General features: G+C 52.7%; 5 protein-coding genes; 1 reads left to right on the top strand and 4 right to left on the bottom strand.

The window, feature by feature from the left end:
* Window positions 1-749: 749 nt before the first annotated feature.
* Window positions 750-1,679, bottom strand: RCC_08793 (uncharacterized protein; the record flags this gene model as incomplete). Its single annotated transcript, XM_023774039.1, has 1 exon — window positions 750-1,679. One exon carries the CDS (start codon window positions 1,677-1,679, stop codon window positions 750-752), a length of 930 nt encoding a protein of 309 aa, XP_023629807.1.
* A 1,434-nt stretch (window positions 1,680-3,113) lies between these two features.
* Window positions 3,114-3,794, bottom strand: RCC_08792 (uncharacterized protein; the record flags this gene model as incomplete). The annotated part of the gene is made up of 1 exon (XM_023774038.1): window positions 3,114-3,794. The coding sequence occupies one exon, from the start codon at window positions 3,792-3,794 to the stop codon at window positions 3,114-3,116; it is 681 nt and encodes a 226-aa protein (XP_023629806.1).
* A 633-nt stretch (window positions 3,795-4,427) lies between these two features.
* Window positions 4,428-5,999, bottom strand: RCC_08791 (uncharacterized protein; the record flags this gene model as incomplete). XM_023774037.1 has 2 exons in its annotated part: window positions 4,428-5,483; window positions 5,553-5,999. The coding sequence occupies 2 exons, from the start codon at window positions 5,997-5,999 to the stop codon at window positions 4,428-4,430; spliced, it is 1,503 nt and encodes a 500-aa protein (XP_023629805.1).
* Window positions 6,000-6,507: 508 nt separating this feature from the next.
* On the top strand, window positions 6,508-8,013 carry RCC_08790 (uncharacterized protein; the record flags this gene model as incomplete). The annotated part of the gene is made up of 1 exon (XM_023774036.1): window positions 6,508-8,013. The coding sequence occupies one exon, from the start codon at window positions 6,508-6,510 to the stop codon at window positions 8,011-8,013; it is 1,506 nt and encodes a 501-aa protein (XP_023629804.1).
* A 5,042-nt stretch (window positions 8,014-13,055) lies between these two features.
* On the bottom strand, window positions 13,056-13,724 carry RCC_08789 (uncharacterized protein; the record flags this gene model as incomplete). Its single annotated transcript, XM_023774035.1, has 1 exon — window positions 13,056-13,724. The coding sequence occupies one exon, from the start codon at window positions 13,722-13,724 to the stop codon at window positions 13,056-13,058; it is 669 nt and encodes a 222-aa protein (XP_023629803.1).
* Window positions 13,725-19,624: the final 5,900 nt, after the last annotated feature.

Raw genomic sequence — 19,624 nt, 5'->3', positions numbered from 1 at the left:
TAAAGAGTCGAGACACGTGACTGAAAGATAGGTGGTTGGAACAAAGACCGAGCACTAATAGGGAGGCTGAGAGATAGCAGGGAAGAAGATTGGACTTGAAAGAAGATGATGAAATCTATACAGGTGGGACAGGGAACGTCAAGAGCAGCCAGAGCTGTCGATATGCGGATTTCCCAACGAGACAGGACACTTCCAGTCATCTTTAATAATGTCTTTAGGCCGTGTCCTCCGCAGAAACGACGATTCTAGAGCTACCAGAACCTTTATCACTAGCATAGCGCCCTGTTATTCAATGGAGAGGGCAGTTAAGGGCGCGCTTCTTTTGATGATTCTCTCACATCGACAGCTCTGAGAATAGCGAGGCTTCTATATGGGGAGAGAAGCCTCGAGAGACAGCGGGGATATTGGAAAATGGAAGTGTAGTGAACATTATTTTATTTCGTTGCAAAAGCCGAACACTACCGCCTTTTGCACATCCGAACATTGCGCCGTCACCATGTGTAGATCAACAGAATCAACGCTCAGGTGTCCCACGACGCTTGCCGAAGAAAATCGTCTGCCAGGCACCAATGACGAAAAGCAAAAGAAAAGCCGAATCCCGCAGAACACCATCACACCCTCGTGATCGTAAAGAAACCCGAAGCCCGCGTAGAGATGCACCCTTCTCGTACAGTCCTGTAAAACATCCCCATAGAGACTTCCACCCTGCCTCAGCATCCTCAATATCCCCCGAGATCTCCCCTGCCACATCACACCCATGTCGTCGCCGGGCTCCTCAACTTAGAGGCATAACTTCTCACCGGCTCGCCGCCCACTTGGACATCAAGAGATGCTGGCAAGAACAGCGTCCAATTGTACTGAATCGCGTTATAAGGACACGGCTCATCGTAGTCAAGCTCCATGTTAAGTCCGTCGACGGGGCTCATTATTGCACGGGCATCGTACTCCGCCCTCATTCTGTCAAGAAGCCTGGCCTCAGCAGCCGCGATGTCGCCCAGCGTGAAAGTCTCCGGGTCGATGTTGAGTGTCTCGTAGTGTCCGGTGTAGGAGGAGGGCCCGTGGGAATCAAACCATTCTTGGTCTGGGCTGGCACCCATGGTGTAGTCTACGTAGCAGCTCACCTGCATGTTGGGAATCGTGGGGTTCGTGAGTGCCATGCTGGAGACTTTGGCAGAGATGGCTTCAGCTGGGAAATGCAGGTCGAGGTGATGCCAGCCGCCCCAGCTGGACTCCTTGAACCACTTGCCGACTGCTGTCAGTGTGTTGAGCTCCACGATGGGGTGGTCGTGTTCGGCGGGATGGACTGTTGGCGTTCCATCACCCCCATAGTTGAGGTCGGGGTGGACGGGGAGTGGTGCTGGGCCAGACCAGGGAACATGCACATTGAAGAGCCGTTGCTGCAACTTGACGCTGTCTTCAATCAGAGCTTTGAAGTGTTTGCAAACTCGCTCGGCTCGAGCAAGGTCTTTGTGATGCAGGTGACTGAGGATTTTCACGAGGAGTTCCGTTATTGAAATGACTTTGTCGCGCGCGTGGGAGTTGCTTGAGGTGCGCGTGTCTGGCGCCATCGCCGTGTTGCTGGCAGTGCGACTCACTGCCTCGAGGTGAAGCGGTGGCGGAGAGTGCGCTGGAACACCCGTGTCTGGTGCGAACATGGCGTTGTTGTTTGTCGAGCTCATGATGTCGAGTCAATGTGGTGAGTGGAGGAAGCTGAGTGTGGTGCGAACCAGAGCAAAAGGAGCTGTTGCGGTGAAGTGAGAAGTTCGGAGGAGGTTAATGTTCGGATGTAGGGTTAGGGTTGGGGTTATGACGATGAAGTATTTGAGCTGAGGGTTTCTCGACCCGCTTGTCTCTAGTCGGAGTTTGGTTTGATAACCACTCTACGTCAGATCACAAGGATATGTAGTCACCCAAGTTGTGATGAATAGAAGTTACAGTGTACTTTCTTGTGTAAACCCCCTGTGTGTAGTACCAAATCGTTGCCAAGTATCGCGCGTGACTGGAGAACGCGCCTGTGGAAAAAAGCATTTTCGGGTACCGCGAGTCGCTCTCCAAGAAGTCACACGTCGTCCATGGCATATTGTTATATACTTGATAAACGATGAAGCAGGATACAGCATTCTGGAGAGTATGATTGCAAGAAATGTCGAACTTCCTTCTATCCTATATCCCACTGATTGTTTGCTGCTTCTTTGTAATCCCATTCATGAGCTCCTTGTGAAGGCTTTTCTGGACAACAGATAACTGATACTACGAAAAATGCCACAGGAATTAAGGAAGTACATGACAATGAGACCTTCGAAACTCATTGAATAGTCTGCTKCGATATCAACCAATACAAACTAAACCTTGGATCACAGCTGTCGATAGAAGGATCAATCACGATGACAAGGCTTCCTTAGTCACGTACATAATGTCCCGAGGCCTCCCTCTGTACAGGCTCAATGATGTGAAGCTTGTTAGAATCCCTGGAACTAGCAGAGTGGCCGTTGATCAATCAAGAGAAGACCAGTTCAGGGCGCTGTTCTGGTTGGTGATGTCTCATATCGACAACTCTGCTCTGGATACCCCTTAGACAGGGGAAGTCGTAGCTGGGAGAAACTGGAAGAAGTTTCTGTAGCTGCTCAGAGCCGTAAGATTACCACGCCGGCGGACGCTGGCCCTAGTCATGAGTGTGTAGTAAGTTGAAAGCCTGACTGGACCTGATAAAGATACGAGGCGAAAGGAACAAAACGAATCGGCGAAAGAGAAAGGCCTTCCCGCAGAAAAGTTGGTATGTGGTGTATCGCGTAATAGCCATGTTGCACTTCATTAGCAGGCTTCAGCCTCCATAGAAGTGCTAGTATATGCTGCCCTGGCTGTTTGATTGTTTGGTAGAGCTGTACGATCGTGGAGGAGAGATGAGCGATCTTGCAAGTGCTGATAGAAAAGCACGATAGACAGTCTAGCCCAGAGTTTTCTGCGCATCACCTCCCAATCTGACCCTGCATCCACCTTGCCGTCGGCTCAGAGCGTATCYGCCCATAAGAGCTCATTTCATCCAAGCCACCTCGCTTATTGTCATCGGTCACTCCCTAAGCACCCTATACTTTTGTTCATGCCACTCCTCGCCGTTAAGCCTCAAGCGCACGCCAAAGGGGGAAATCCACGCGCCAGAGCACATCGAAACATGTCTCACCACCGTCATTCTTCTTGGTCGCACCGTTTCTGACAAGGCATTTCTCCCCGTGCTTCTTCCATTTGTCGTCGAGCATCTTCCATTCCTTCTGAGCTCCTGCCTCGGCCACTTGAAGATCTCCGAGAGTGACCTGCTTGTCGTCGCCATCAATCATCTTGAGTAAAGCAGGAGGAAGCATGAAGAGCCGCACTCCGGGCACGTGGGGTCTCGTAATGGCCATTTTCGAGGAGTAATCGCCCATGTTGGGCTGACTGATAGCGTGGAAGGATATATGAACACCCCACACTCCACCTCTGGGAGATTTGACAACGCCACCAGCCAGAAGCAATGGGTTCAAGTCCACCCATTGGATCTTGTCTTCGTCTTGCTTGGCTGATTTCGGCCTCTTTCTTTTCCACCTATTCTTAAGCACGGGTCCCGTCCAAGGAACATGGCGCAGGAATCGGATGCGTTGAGCTTCTGGGCTGTTTGTGATGGTAGCGTGGAAGAACTTGCTCAATCTCATGGCGCGCGTGATGTCCTTTACGGGGAGGAATCGGACGATGTTCTCGACGAGTTCGCCGACGTCGAGAACCTTGTCGCATGCTGGTGATCCTGGGCTGTTGAGGGTGGACATTGTGCCTGATGTTGTTTCTGTCGTGTCAAGGTCGACTTTGAGATGCTTCATAGTGCTGAGGTATCGAGAGAAGGAGATTCTTGCGATGTTGAAACGTTGAGAAGGGGAGATTCTGGTAATGCTGAGGTATCGAGAGGAAGAGATTCTTGTGATGTTGCGCGCGTCAAGTGGCGGGGAAGTGGAGCAGAAGGTTTCATGTACAGTCGGCGGAGAATGTACGTGCGGCGACGTCATCGCCAACATCTCTCTATTATACAACATAGTCATCTGTCTGTCGAGATATCACTCGTCAATACTCAGGGTTACAGACGGTCTCAATCTCGCAAGCAAAGGCCTGCGATTTCCAAAAAGGGGTAAATCATATATTCTGCTCAGGAAGCAGCGCGTGAAGGTGTGCAGGGACAAGATTGATACAAGAAATGGCAGAGAACGAAATAAACATCCTCACGCCTGTTTGTTGCATCTTACTGAGACCATGCTCGCATTTTCTTCATTGTTCCAATGCAACCAAGTCCTTCGCCGCTCCGTGTACGCTAGAACAAGCTTCCAAAATTCCAATGCCAAAAGTACACACCACCGCTCGCCAATTCATGCTTTGCTTACTCCCTCGTTCCATTTTCGCCTAGTACAGGATCACCAATCATCTTCATCCTCATCCGCGACCCTGTCGTTCACGGCCTTGCCATTCAACCAGAACCGACACCCCTCCGGAAACATCATCCTTAACTCCAACTTCCGATACTCCGCCCGCTTACGACCAGCCTCGACGTAAACTCGATCCAGGCCCTCCCTCATAGCGCTAAGAACATGACCGAGAGTTCTCAGGGGCTCATCTTTCAGCTTGATGGCCTGTCCGTACTTCCGGTCGCCTTCGATGCGCTTAATAGGCATGACTTGCATTCCAGGGACGTAGGGGCTGGAGAGGACCATCCGGAGACACAAACTCTCCCTCTCCCATGTCCACTCACCAGCAGCGTCATCTGAGACTTCTAGCTGGATACGCTGCTTAAGGCTCGGGTTAAGGACCAGCCGGCCTCCTCGAGCGTTGATGATATCCTTGGAAAAGAGCATCGGGTTCAAGTGCACATCGTAGAAGTTGGCAATGCTCTTCTCTGGATTCCTCGTGATGAAGTTGGTGCAGCGTGGGCCGGGTGACATTCGTGACACTTCGTCCTCACTGTACGGTGCGATTCCGGGTCCAGTCCATGTGACTCGATCAAGGAACATCTTCCGCTTGATGGTAGTAGACTTGTCGATGGCGCGGCGGAGCACTGGAGCTGTCTGCCTGGCTAGGAACAACTCATCCATCGAAAGGTTGAGTAGTATCTTCTTCGCTAGTTTCCGAGTAGAGAACACCCTTTCCCGGAGACGTTTCTCTCGCTTGGCCCGCTCGAACTGACTCCAGTACGCATCGAGAAGATCAACGCCCTCAAGCTGCGGGAGGACTTCCCAGGGAAGCTCATCCAGACTCACGAATCTTGAATGCGGAAAAAGATTTGCTCCACCTCTGGAATCTGTATCTGACATGCTTTGCCCTTCCTCCTCCAATGTTGCGTAACCCTCTTGCTCAATCCGGAGAAAGTCTCCAAGCGTCGGGCGGAGATTTTTCGAGGCGGACAGGTGGACGGAGTCGTACTGCTCCTCGTCATAGTTCTGGTATGGTCTGGGGCCATAGTGAATGGTCACGTCCTATGTCATTGATGAGCGAGTCAGCACGTTGAAGCGTTCCCCGATCAATAAGAGCACGAAGGGACTTACCCCGCCCGAAACAGGAATGTTTGGCTGGCAGATCATCATCTTGAAGCAGCTGCTTTCTGGGTGAACATATGAGTAGTCCACACCATGTCCTGCAAGATGAAGCCACACTCCGTCTATTTCCCGGTCACCCCGGAATTCCCCACGGGCGTAAATGCAGCCGACGTCCCGGAAGCACAGAGGGTTGAGATGCATCTTCTGGCCTCGAAAATCGCGTTTTTGAAACTCTTCGAAGAACTCCGCATCATACGGATTCTCCTGGATGGTCTCACAGCCAATCCATGGGCAATCCTCCATGAAAAGCTTCCGCCGAATCGACTTGGACGTCTTGTAAGCTGCGGCAAAAGCGGTGCACGCGCGCGTGGCCCCGAGTATGCTCTTGTTGGGGAGATGGAGCAAGATCATTTCTGTCAGCTCGGCGGTACCGAAGACTCTCGCTGCGCTGGACATGATGACGGTGAGCTGAGAGATGCCAGTTGGCAGTAGACGTTCACTTGAGTGCCGATGCGCGGTGATGTTGCACGGTCAAGATGCCGCGGACGTTGATGCTCCCGGCTATAACTGTAAGATGCTGCGATGAGYAATTTGGGCACGATACCGTCGACGAGGGTTTTCCAGGTGTTGAAGGTGCTGTCTCGAGGAGTGGACGACGATGTTGCTGGTGGTGTTGTCGGCATTAAGCGGCAGCAGATCTGCATTCATCTCGGATCTCAATCCGTCTAGCGGGTTCTAGACTTTTGCAACGTCACGCTCTGTCCCGCTTTCTTGTGTTCAAAAAGCCTCGCCTTTCTTCCTTGCATCCTCCAGAACAACATCAACCTCTGTCCCGCTTTCTTGTGTTCAAAAAGCCTCGCCTTTCTTCCTTGCATCCTCCAGAACAACATCAACCTCCATCTTCAGGAATAACAACATCAACCTCCATCTGCAGAAATAACAACATCAACCTCCGACTTCAGGAATGGCTCCCTCGACGTCCTCCGACATGGCGACGTTGTCAAAACCACCACCGCGTCCTCTAATGCGCAACTTCCCACTCCCGCGCGAGCTGCGCGACCATATATACGGCTACCTGCTGCATGCAGACCACGCACCACACAACAATATACCAATCACCCATTTGCCTGCGACCCCTACCTTCGGGCGGCCTTACTCCTTCTCGCTCGAAATCCTCAGAGTGAACAAGAAGGTGGGAGGCGAGGCCAGAGAGACTTTACACACCCCCAACACCTTCATCACCATTACAACGCAATATAGCATACTGGTGGGGATCCTTCAGGATGTCCAGTTTCCGTGCGTGGTCGTGAGCAACGATGAGCTTGGACGCTTCAAGCACGCCAGCATGCACGTTGACGTTGTGCCCGACTTTAACCACAAACACCCATACTTCCGACCAGTGCACTTTGTCATCCTCCTGCGCGATTTGAAGCTCTTCTGTTCTATCTTCCAATGGTTCCTCTACAGCAGGAACCCTCGGAAAGGTATCAATTCTAGCACACAAGCGGGAGTCTGGCCAGTCGGTATTTCCATCAGATTTACCCTCAAGCGCACGGAGTACAGCCTGCAAACCGCGCAACGGGACGAGAGGCTTCTTACGCCGTTCCGAAACTGCACCTCGGACAACTTGAAAGTGTTTGTCGTCGACTACGCCTGCGATCAGAAATTTGTCAGGTCACTGCTGTCTCGCATGACTGAGGAACTCGGCTCTGAGACCCCGATCGCGTGGCAAGTCCTCCGGACGCTGACGAGCCTTGTCGCGTTCTCTGAAGAGGCGGAACTCCGTGGAGATTCCTGGACGGCCTCGCAGATTCTGAGATTTCTTGTCAGCGACGGCACAACATCCAAGATCGGCGCCCGTATGGGGTACAAACTCATACCAACACAGCCGCATTGCGGTAATGAAGCTGCGCGCCGCGTTGAGGTGGTCCTCATGGAATGTACTGCCCGCAACCTCTTCATCCAATTCAAGGTCTTTGATGTTCAACGAGCCAGCGATTCCTTTGACCGGTTTCACCAAGCAGTCATGCTCATACTGAATGGTGAGATGTACGACGAGCTGCTGCCACCTCCGGTCAAGGCAAATCTATCCCTCGAACTTGCAAGATGCTTCATTTTGAAGAACCTTCTCGCGCAGCTAGACCAGCCGGATGCCATCAGCGGTGCGATCACACAACTCATCGCTTTTCACATCCGGGCTCCACAACACAAGTCCGTCGAGCAAGACCTAAAGGCGCTGAAAACCATGGAGTCGACCATCAAGGTATGCGATTTCCGCAAAGCAAATGCTGCAAACTCCACTAATAACTCCTCGCAGACGACTTCCTTCAATCGTACAGATCTCCTCAGGGACTTCTTTGCGAATCTCGTCTTTCCCTCGTCTACGACATTGCTTCCTGACGTGTACGAATATGTCGTGCCAGAGTGTATGCAAGGTTGGAAGGACACCGGGAAGCCGCAGGATCCATGATGGTTCGACGCGTCGACCTCACAGTGGGCGATTCGTTGAAGCTTTGCTTTCGGGCTCTGCGGTCTGTGGAGTTACATGACTGGTCTCTAGGGGTACGGCGAAGGAAGGCTCAGAGTCAACATCGCGATCTCATTATGGACTGGGTATACTGTTTGGGTGGCTGTACTTCATCGCCGTTGGTGCTTTTCATAACGACTGCGAGCCTTGATACGATGAAATCAAAAAGTTGAATATAAGGCAGATTCTCCCCGACAGAGCTTCGCTGACAGAGTCTACTGTTCCAGGCAGTAGTCCAACGGGAGAACTCCCTCTCGATTGCTTGCTGGAAGACGAAGTAGTCTCAGATATCTAGTTTGTGAACGATTGTTCAAGGCAATTCGCAAACCCGATTGATTTCAAGCAAAGAGCATGGATGTAGCACACAACTAATCTCTACATCTCTGATCGCTAGCAAGTATCTCTGGTGCGAGGATGCGGCCAACTGACACGCCTCCTTCAGGGAACAAGCATCCCTCTTTCACTGAATCTCGCGCGCATATTGACATCCACCCCAGGCTTGACTGTTCTCTTTCCTTCCGGAATTCGTGACAGAATGTTCGACCGTCATAGAGATGGGGCGCCCCACTGGCTTGTTATGCGTGCAGAAGTTTCCACGCCGAGACACAGCCAGGCGAAGGGCGTTCTTGGTTTTAATAGAACCAGCAAGGAAGGCGCAACCAAAACCGATGCGTAGAGCCAACACTTCGATCTGCACGAGCAGTCGCGCTCTTCAGCTTGATCGCCTGCCAGATAGCTTCGACAGTCCCACCAGCGCTGAATGGCTCCACGTCAACATGGTCACCTCGACGCTTCTGCACCCTCCTGGTCAAATTTTGGCCACCTCGTTCCGAACTGGAGAGTAGCTCACCTTTTGTGGGACCACGAACGTATTGCTTGCGAAACATTCAAGCGCCCGATGGCGAAGTCGTGCAGTTCATGTCTGTCTCCTTCACTTTCCAGGCACTGACTGGCTCTGCCTCCGGATGGTAGCACGGTAAAAGGACCAATTCTTTCCAAGTGGTGCAACATGGCTGCTCATTGTCCACGACTGGTCAAGCGGGAACCCTCAGATCTTGCGGAGTGCCATCAAGACCTCTGCATCGCGAAGATGGCTTTTCCGGGTGTCGACATTATCAAGTTCGACTGTTGAGCTTTTGAAGACATCATCGACAGGGAGAGTCCTTGCCTTGTACAAAGGAGAAGCACTGGATCTAAATCTGGCGTCCCGGTATCTTCCTGATACTAATCAAGCCACACATGACTGGAGATAGTCTAGATCATCAGAAATCTGGGGCAATGGTAGGCTGGACGGATAATGCTGGGCAGGAAATGAGGCAGAGCAAGGCAAAGCTTGGGTTTCCAAAGCTGTGATACGGAAGAGCAGTAATCCTTGACTGCAAGGCTGCAGCTGCGAGCTCCCGTTGGTATCGTGAATGGGTGGAGGCTCGGAATAGCCCGACTCCTTCTCGCGAGTTAGCTCCTCGATCACAGGTAAGGGCCACTTCCGTGATGTTCAACGTCCAAGCTCCGTTTTTTCCGGCGTTGCGAAAGCTGAGAACGCGCAGACAACAGGACCGAGTGGTAAAGCTTCGCGAGCAGGTTGATCGTGATAGAATCGGGAAGCTCCATTGGAGAAAATGAGTCCCACGCAGTGTCAAAGAAAGCTCAGCATATGCGCAGAGGTAGAGCTCTGGGTAGCCAGAGTTAATCATCGTTACATTCACAAAGTAGTCTCCCTCCAACCCGATGGTGATCGTACTGGCCTGGATTGAGACAGAACTTGGAAGTAGATTGTCGCATACAACTGGTGGGAAACCTTTGAGATCAGTTGGGAGATATTCAACGTGACGGAGCTGGTGACTTTGGACTCTGAGTTCGTCAATTCAGTAGAACCGAAAGCACCTCGCTGCTTAAAGTTGACCTGATCTCGTCGCCTTCCAGTCCAATCTCAAGGATCTCAAAAGGAGACCAGCAAAGCGTGGGTGAATTAAACTCCCACACTCGCGGCATAGATCCAGTCAGAATGTCAACCAWGCAGACAAGGTCAGAAAGGGTCGCGTCCGGCTTCGGCGGAAGATGAAGCATCATATCCTGAAGTAAGGGCGAAAGCAACGACCTTCAAGAAAACCAACCCTGCGAAAAGGAATGGATATGAATTATGTGCTGAATCGCCGAGCAGAAACTACCCTCGAAACGACAATTGATCAGGGTTGCGCGAATGGCCGAACTCGGGGTCGCATAGCAAGAATCGCGTACAACTCTTTCACGAGCATCCCTGGAGAAAGCGCTTCTACTCGAAAGCGCTGGTGGGACAGCATCATGGCGCATGGAAAACATGAAGTGTAATATGATGATAGAGTATTGTTGCAAGTCTGACTTCCCGCGCTATCGTTCTCTTTGAAGTGCTTCATCCACGTCAACTCGGTCGAGATCAGGTCGTGCATTGCAGCCGACTACACTGACCCTCGTGATGATGAATCCTGATGCGGACCAAGTCAAAGGCATACGAGACTGAATGATTGCCTGCTGCAGCTGGGCTTGAAGCTTCCACACATTGCCATCGTTCGTCCTGGAGCGGCCTGCGGGCACCACAGACAAAGCATCAGACTGCGTCCCTCCTGACATCGGTTTTTCCAAGACCTGCGGGCAGCACGGACAAATATCTGACGACCCTCGCCATCCTTTACCCACCTTTCCTCAAGAAGCCTGCTGGCAGCACGAACAATCATCGGACGGGATTTGTGATGAGCACGATCGTTGTAAGACCTCTCCCTCTTGGCATCATTCGTCACGCGGCACGAGCAAGAATCGGACGGAATTCGCGAAGCTCGATGTAGACTTTTCCTCCTGGCATCCTTCGTCTAGCGGTACGAACAAGTATCGAATGTGACGATAAGCGCAGGGAGTGCAAGATCAGCCCCTCCTGACATCGTTTCACGCAAGGCACGCTGGCAGCRTAAACGAACATCAGTCGGAATTTGCGATCAGTCCAGTGAGTAGAAGACCTCTTCCTCCTGGCTTCATCCATTCCGCAGCACGAACAAGCATCTGACGGTATTCGCGAAGGTTGACGTAGGCTCTTCCTCCTGGCATTCTTCGTCGAACAGCACGAATAAGTATCGGACAGAATTCGCGATGGACTAGGTGAGTAGGAGACCTCTTCTTTCTCGCATCATTTGTCTCGAAGTGGCCTGCCGGTAGCTCGGACGAACATCGACCGGAATTGGCGATGGGCACGCTGCGGTAAGTGGAACACCTCTTCCTCTTGCGATCGTTCATATCAAGGCCTGTCCGCAGCGCCACGATCGTCGGACGGCATTCGCGAAGTACGAAGGTCTTCCCGCAGCACCAACAGCAATCAGACGGTATTCGCGAAGTAGCGTTCGTCGAAAAGTCCACCGGCAGCAGCATGGACGGCAATAAGACGGTATTCGCGAAGTAGCATTCGTCGTGAGATSCGCCGGCAGAGCACAAACATACGCCATCAGACGGTATTCGCGAAGATTGATGCAGCCCTTGTTCATCGCCGAGAGCACCATAGCCTCATAGGACCAAGACAGGTCCTCCGCGCTCATCAAAGCTGCTCGATCAGGTGACGGTGAGTATTCATTGGCCATCCAAGGTGACAAGCCAGGATGCCAGGATAAGCTACAGTGAGTGCTTGAAGGTGAGTTCCTTCTCAGTGATCTGCGACGCCGATATACGGTGCTGACTGCGCCCAAGGAAATTTTCCCTGACTCGAAATAGTTTCCGGCGATATCAATGTGGTCTTCGCTGAGAAGGCCTGCTGCTCCTGACTGCGACATTTGTACATTGCTTGGATCGACGGCTCGCTGGGACAAACCATGGTCTCGCTGTCTCGCGGTCCGACGACTGAGTATTCAGACGTATCGACGGTGCGAGAGCAATAAGCGTGCTCTGTTACGCGGAGGAGAAAGCTTTGTTGAAGCGGGTGACATTGTGCCTTGATTCGTCGGAGTACTCTTTGTCTGTTCACCCAACATCCTTTCAGCTGAAGTCAAAGGGACGCGGCTACGACCCGCGGCGACTGAGGACCTTCACGGTACTGAAGTCAAAGTAGAGTGGGCCGATCTGCTCGAGCATGATTCCGAAAAATGGTTGCGAGAAAGGCTGTTCCGAAGGGCCCATAATGGCGGTGCAAGCGGACTCGAGCTCATGGTGCCCGATGGCCATGAAGTGACCGGTCCTCGCTCGGTATCTGCAAAGTATATTCAAGATTCATCGTTGGTCTGGGTAAGACGAGCCGAGGAAATCTTTGCATGACGGTATCAGTACCGCCAGTCCAAGCGTATGTGTGCCTCGGGTTCTTCACAGTTGTACAGTTGCACCTCTTGATCTTCATCTTCGTCTCCTTCATGCACGGCGACGGAGTGTGGATAGCCGCTCAGATCGGCGAAAAGTCGCTTAAAGGCAGAGTTGACCGATACACCGACTTCCTCGACTGTCGTCTAGCGAGAGTAGGACAGGTGAGATAGCGGTGTTTCATTTGGACACGGATGCGCGCTGAGCCTGCTGCGCCAAAAGTGTCAAGGGCCCGCGTGGAGATAGTCAATGAGATCAATTTTCTCTTCTAACTCATCATCTCGCGAGAGGCAAGGACACCTTTATTTTCAATCGATGATCCGTACTGCCATCGATGTCTCTAAGCCCAAGTCCCAGGGACGCGTTCGATCTTGCGAAGTGAACTGTTGAGAAGGAATGGCCAAGAGACAGGTAGAAATACGGGCGTTGCTCTCTTACTCGTTTCGCGTCGCTCAAGATCGTGAGTGGACTGAAATGGAGGTATGTCGTTTGATGCGCGTACGGATGCCGATGGTCCACATGTTTCGACGCGTCAAGACCGTCGCGGACACGCGAGGAGGAGGCAGAGCAAGTAGCGAAGCAGACTCTCTCTTGCAAGGAGGCGGTTCCTCTGTTGTGAACGCCGATGCCGTCAAGGCCGAGAAGCAGTGWGAAAATCGTTCGTGGCTATCCACTATGCCCTACCTCCATCGCCGCGTAGGTAGTCCCGAGAGGCAGATCCATTGCATCGGAGACAGTGAGGAGCACTTTGAAGAGTTGCGCCGCATCCTCCTTTGCTGCAGGATCTCAGCAACTCTTGCGACGTTCATGGTGTCCCGGGAGGTGCGAGTCCTAATGTCGTAGCGCTGCTTGACGCGTCGAAAGCTGTTCGATCGGCAGCGTGCAAGAAAGGGATTGGCTGAAGTGGATGAAGCTTTCGCCGTGTATGTCCTCTTGAACCGCTCTTGCCGGAGGGCTGCTTCTTGAGCATTGCCATGCCCATTGATGCTGTCGCCTTCGTTCTCCTCGGCGCTCTCGACGCATGTTTCTATCGGCCCCAAAGACCATCCCGAAGGAATGCTTTTACCGAACTTCACCGTCGTATATCGGCAGAAATACCGGGAATTGTCGTGACGGTCGTCGTGGCGGTGGAGGGTTGTCATTGATGTGGGCCAGGCAGGCAAAGGTCTTCTTTCATGTCGCCTTTGCTGTGCGTTCGCGAGGGAGATGAATCGTGATGGCAAATGGCCTTCCCTCTCCCACCGTGTGCTCCATCCTGTGACCTTGCTATCGTGTGGTTCCGCCTTTCTGTACTGGCCATTCCCCCTCCCGTCGYCGACCGGCTCAGCGTCTACAGAGGCGTTGATCATGTACAGGAATGAGCGTTGAGGAATGCGTCCGCCGATCGAAGGAGGGACTGTTGTAGAAGATGTTGCCGTCGTTTAAATGGTGTGGAGGCTGCCAATGGAGGTCAATCTGGGCATGGCGGAGGACTTTCCCGCAATCGAGATGGTGCAGATATGCTGAAGGGGGGATGTTTATCAATGGAACTGCTTCTTCCTGCCGCCGTGGCCTCTTCTCGCCCGTCTATTCAGGCCTCTCAGCTCGCTATGGGCATCTTCACCGATTCGATCGGGGACCGATGGCCTTCCGCAGGCTGAATGCTGTAGTTCACTCCGGCCTGCGGAAATGTTGTCGAGGAGTCTGGCGATGTGAGTAGCTCCTGGTCGTTATGCGGACCGCATCCATGAGTCATCGTCATAAGAAACCTGCTTCTGGTTCTCCTGGTATGCTCGCCGTCGGCGGAGCGGAAAGCTCGGAGTTGGAGTTGGAGGGCCTCCTCTGCAGACACTGGCTGTTGCAAATTCCCTCCAACCATAACGAGAAGGCAGCAACACGCGAAGAACACGCCTGCAATTCCTCGCCAACATGGAGAGAACCACAATAACTTCATAGCAATGAATCATACGCACCGTAAATACTGTCCATCTGCTCCTCCCTCGTCCCTGTGTCATATCCACCGCCTCACCGCCCCTCCACCCCCTCCCTCTCGCCTGAAACGCGTCACGTCCTACCCGTTCCGCTGCCTAATCGCCGAAGACCTTTCCGCAAGGGGAGATCTCGGCCCAGCACGCAAAGAACCTATTTAGCTCCGCGCAATTCCCTGGATTTCATGCAATTGCACATGCTTCCCGGAGCTCAGTTGGCCGAGTGGTCCAACAGGTATGTACCGTCCCCTTTGCTTTCTTGTCATCATCACAACCGCAATCGAATAAGTCATCCGACTTGGGGAGTTGCACCAGCCACCGGGCGACTCTGGAATACAGCCTTCGGGCCTCTTTTTTTGGCAATGTTTTGGAGGTGGTTTCTTTTTGGGTGGTGGTAGCTTTGGACTTGGTGGTTTGAAATTTTGGTAGGGGGAGGCGCGGGTTCGAGTCCTTAGTCCATGTTGTACCTGCTTTACTGCATGCCAACATTTTTTTGCAGTACCTCCGATCCCTCACCGTAATTATGGTCAGGTACGCAGGTCTCTTCGTCGCAAGAGCCCATTGATTCCCGGACCTACTCAATAATCATTTCATTCTCGTCCACTTTCCATCATTGGACAACTTGAAGTTGCATTGGAGGCCACGTCGACAAGCAAGTCACCTTCTTCATTCTTGCTATGGAGATATTGTTTTGCATATTGGGCTACGCGGCCCAGACATTCCTTTTGACGTGTCGGTAAAGAGCAAGTCACCTTCTCATCCTCGCAGAAATGAGCAGCCCAGAGCATCTTCTCAGCCCATTCTGGCATTCCATGCATCTTGACAACAAAACCGTCACCACCTGTCCATCATCCTCCACCCTCCTGCATTGTTGAACAACCTATGTTCCAAGCTAAATAGCAAACAAGACGCTCTGCAGCGACGCGACTCAATTTATCCATTGATCCTGTGCACGGCTTCTTCCACAGAGTTCCCGTCAATGTACAGCTTTCAAGTCCGGTCAATCGTGTTCGAAGCCTTGCTTTGCCTCGAACACCCCGGAACAACCACCGAGAAGACACCTCATTCGACTACCTCCATCCTTGCAATGGAACAAAGACGCGAAGTCAAACACCGCACGAATGATCGAATTGCCGGCCACTTTTGAGAGTAGATGCAGCGATGGATGATGGTCCCTGTTCCCTTCCCGCAGGCCCGCAATGGAGTAGACTTGAAAAATCACGGCACACACGATCTGCAGAAAGATTTCGACATGATTGGATTACGGATACACGATACAGGCGTCGTTCCATCGGCTACGATTATACCGTCACGCTGGTCCAGGAGATGATGATGTGGCAGACTTGGGCGACGACACTGAATATGGGATGCTTCTGACATTGCTCAAACTCATCCTCTTCACTGGGTGTCGTGTTCGACCGCATTGCTGAAGTTTGTCATACCAAATGCATGAGCGGGAAGAGGCTTGGAGTGTCAGGAAGTAGGACGGATTCGACTTTGGTTTGCTATCACGTTGACTCAAGTCTCTTACCATTGAGAGAGATGGATACATACAAGTAGATTGTTCCGCAAGGACTTGAGGCCTGCCCGGAGTCATTTGACTYCCTATGGCGCAGAGCGCGTCGGACCACTGTTCGCGAGAGTTGGGTTGGATTTGCAGGCTAGAACCGAGGTAACATGTATCTCAGACAGCCTTGTCTCAGCAGAGATGGGAATACTCGCCCCCAAAGCAGCCTGGAAGCAGTGCATAGTGTCTGCGCGGTACCCGCAGGTCAAATCAAGAGCAAACACACCACTCCGCTGCCCACCCGAGTCGAGTCATTGCAGAGAGCGTAGACCTTGTAGTAGGAATTCATGCAGAGACGAAGCGTCGCGTTGCTCTTGAGAAAGCGGCGGCAGCCAGTGTACTACGTGAAGGTATCCTAGTTCAAGTCTGATCCACCCGGATGGAGTGGGTCTCCATGTCCAGGTCTGCGAGCTCCAAGATCGTGTCCAGCATCCACGCCTGGATCTTCCAGCCATCTTGGCTGCTACGCGTCGCGGAGTGTAGGTAGAGATGTGCGGATGGCGTGCACAAGGTATTGACCCGACATCCGCTCGATTCCCTCTCGCCGCTTTCGCTCATGACCTTGACAGTAGGAACGTGCTCCGATGGAAAGCAACGGACATCACACTGCACGCCATCTCTCTCTACTTCGTGGCCGGGACGACAGCGGGCGAGCTTCACGACCTCCGCGTGCTGGGCGGGAAGATGCAGCAACAGCTCGCACGGGGGAGTCGTGGCCACCCCTCGTCTTCCCTTTGCGCTCGTTGTGCTGGCGTTGGGTCAAGGCTGGAGTCCTCACATGCCGGGTCAAGATATTCAAGGTCAGTGTCATCGTCGGTGTGGTAGCTGTCAACCGACACGTGTCCAATACAGGCACTACCAGAAGCATCTCCAAAGAAGCAGTCTAGCTCGACGTCCCGCAGGCCGGTTGGAATGGCATACTTGCATGACAGACGATTCTCCTGTGCCCTCGCTTGCTTGAGCGTACTGCAAAGCTTCTAGGCGATCTTGCGCCACGATGTGAGGACCTTTGCGTCGCAACGTCAGGTCAGCGGAACTGAAACGACTCGTCGCCGCAAAATCTCAGCACACTTGACAGAGCGGCAAGCTTAGAGCTTGGGATTGATGGATACGTTCCTGCACATATTGCCGCGTGCCCAAGGCGTTCCGWCGAAGTTCTTGGCTCGACCTGCGCAGTGATCCGAGACCTTCTCTTCATGGTCCGGAATGAACCCATGGCCGCAGGCTGTGCATCTCGCGGAGATAGTGCAGATGCAGCCACCACGAACACTGAAGTGCCAATTTCGTTACGATCAGAGACGATGCCAGGGCGTAGAACACGTTCCTCCAAGTCCTTCTGGATTGGTGAGGGTAGAGAAGGCTCCCTTACTTCCCAGGTCGTCCGCCGAAATGGGCAGAAGAAGGTTTCACGGTTGCTCGCAAAGATGTGATGAGATTCTGTTCCAGATGTGCCGTCGCGGTCCGACGCAAGTCCTGCCACCGGGTCGAGTTCATTCGTTCTGCTTGGGTGGGAGAACCGAACAGCTTCGCAATGATGTATGCAATAGCAGCACTCGCGGCCTTGCATGATTCATCGCCATTCTATCGCACACTGCGTTCTTTCTTAAGTGTAAGCAGTTTGCCAGCGGGCTTTCTGTCCTTTGTGTAATGCTGTTCCTCTCTCGATGAAGTTGTTCGCTGTTCTCACCGCGGCAGCGCAACATTTCTTCTCCGGGTTGGATGGCCTGCAAAGCAGCCGACCAGGTCAACCTCTTTGGCGATTCGCAGTAGACAACACCAAGGCAAGGTCCAAGGGAGATTACATTTCGTGTCCGCACCGACTGAAGCCTTGACAACTTGTGCGACGCGCAAACGTAAGTTGCTGGGTCTCAAAACGGCCATGTCCACCTTTTCTGATCTGACTTTGCTCTCTGGCTGAGATGCCGGATGTGCCGTCGCTGTTGGTTGTGCATCATCCTTCAGCAGAGTACTGACCTACGGTATCGATCTCCAAGATGGCTATGCTATGGCTTTCATGTGGCTTCCATCATCGTGTACGGTAACAAGGGTTTCAATGTTGATGAAGCCGACCAAGCCAACCTGGGAAGTCAGCACTCGATTGCGAAAATGCAGCAAAAGATTGCCACATGATGTGGTGGAAGGAGATGGGATGCCATTCCTATTCAAAGAGATGCGGCTCGCAGCGATCGCCTCCTACCTGTTGCAGACGAGGAGGCCACAAGATCTACTCACCTGCGGATCTGTTGGATTATGATTCGGTGGAGAATGGAGACTCCTTCTGGACATCCGGTCTTCCGTTAAGGAGATGTGGTGAGCGACGACTTTGCTCCGGCGGGCTGGTCAGACTACCAAGTCATCGCTTTGTGGAATGCAAGTGGTGATACCTGAGAGGTATGCAATGGATGTGTCCCAACGCTTCCCAGGTTCCGAGAACGGATGAGATGGCAGCCACATCGGCCTCTCTTGACCAACTCCTTGAGAGAAGGGGTGGTCCCTAGTAGGGGCCCAGCAGGACATTGCAAGGCGAGAGTGCAGCGGGGAGCGGCGCCGTCTTGATCTTCGGGGTCTTCTGGAAAATAATGTTACCAAAAAGTCTGTCATTAAACGCAGCACTGCATTCATGGACTGCGTTACCATCTGGTAGACGCCACAAGAGGGAAGTCTTGTTGCAAGTTGGATACCTGAAGGCTTAACAGCAAGATACGTGGATAAATTTGACAAACTTGTGGGGGGAGGGAGGCACCGAGCCTTGCTGAGGGGAAGCATTTGCTACCAGCAGCCCCAACAGCGGACGAAGGGGGGCGTGGTTCTGCATTGATTGTCAGTGCTGGGTTCAACAAGATGTTGCCGATAAGGCTGGTGATGGAGGCAGCACTCCATCCACGGACTGCATTCCCATCTCGCAGACGTCACACGAGCAAAGACTTGTCGCGAGTCGGATACCTGGAGTCTGAGCAGCAAGATACGTGGATTGCGGAACACGCAACATTATCAATCAAGCAAGCCCGAAGTGCGCAAGACATCAGAGAGTCTGGCCGGGTCCAATCGACACACACATCAATGGAGTATCTGGTAATCAATCATGCCGCATCATAGCCCAAGCTGCACAAAAAGTCGGCACAAGCAGCATGGTGTGGTGGAAGTACGATTAGAGCTCGTCTGCAACTCGTAGTAAATCTCACCGCCACGCCAGCTGCTTGCCGAGGGTAGCGCGATCATGGTAATAGGCGTGGCGCTCGAGAGAGAAGAATTCCTTGCCCGAGACGGCGTGTTTGGCTGCGCTTTGTGATGAGGTTTGGCGGATGTATCATTGGATGCAGCAATTCTCGCCAGCGCTCAGATGCTGCTGTGCCTGTCGTTGTTGGCCTCGTTATCGACTGATGCTTGGTCTTGCAGCCCAATCTTTCGCTCATGAATGCGCTAGGACCTCCCGGACTTGCGAGGCAGAGTGCGTGGCGCTTCATCTTTCCCTTCATCCTTCCATTGTCCATCGTGCTACAGCCTCCTTTGTTACTCTTGTTATCTGCGGCTGCTACTCATTCGTCTTTCTTCCACGCTCTTTCCTTTGTCTCATTCACTCGTGGTACGGTGATCATCCTTGCTCTTGTCAAAGTTGTCTCGATAGGGCCCGTCAGCATCCGGGCTGTGGAGAACCTTCGCCACCGTGGGGAGGAAGCAGCAACTTCCTGGATCCCGACAGCGTTCTTCGTGGTCA

This window comes from Ramularia collo-cygni, assembly GCF_900074925.1.
Source record: "Ramularia collo-cygni strain URUG2 genome assembly, contig: RCC_scaffold15, whole genome shotgun sequence".
Taxonomy (NCBI): Eukaryota; Fungi; Ascomycota; class Dothideomycetes; order Mycosphaerellales; family Mycosphaerellaceae; genus Ramularia; species Ramularia collo-cygni.
The sequence above is the reverse complement of the archived record's forward strand: the minus strand, read 5'-3'. Positions and strand labels throughout refer to the sequence as shown.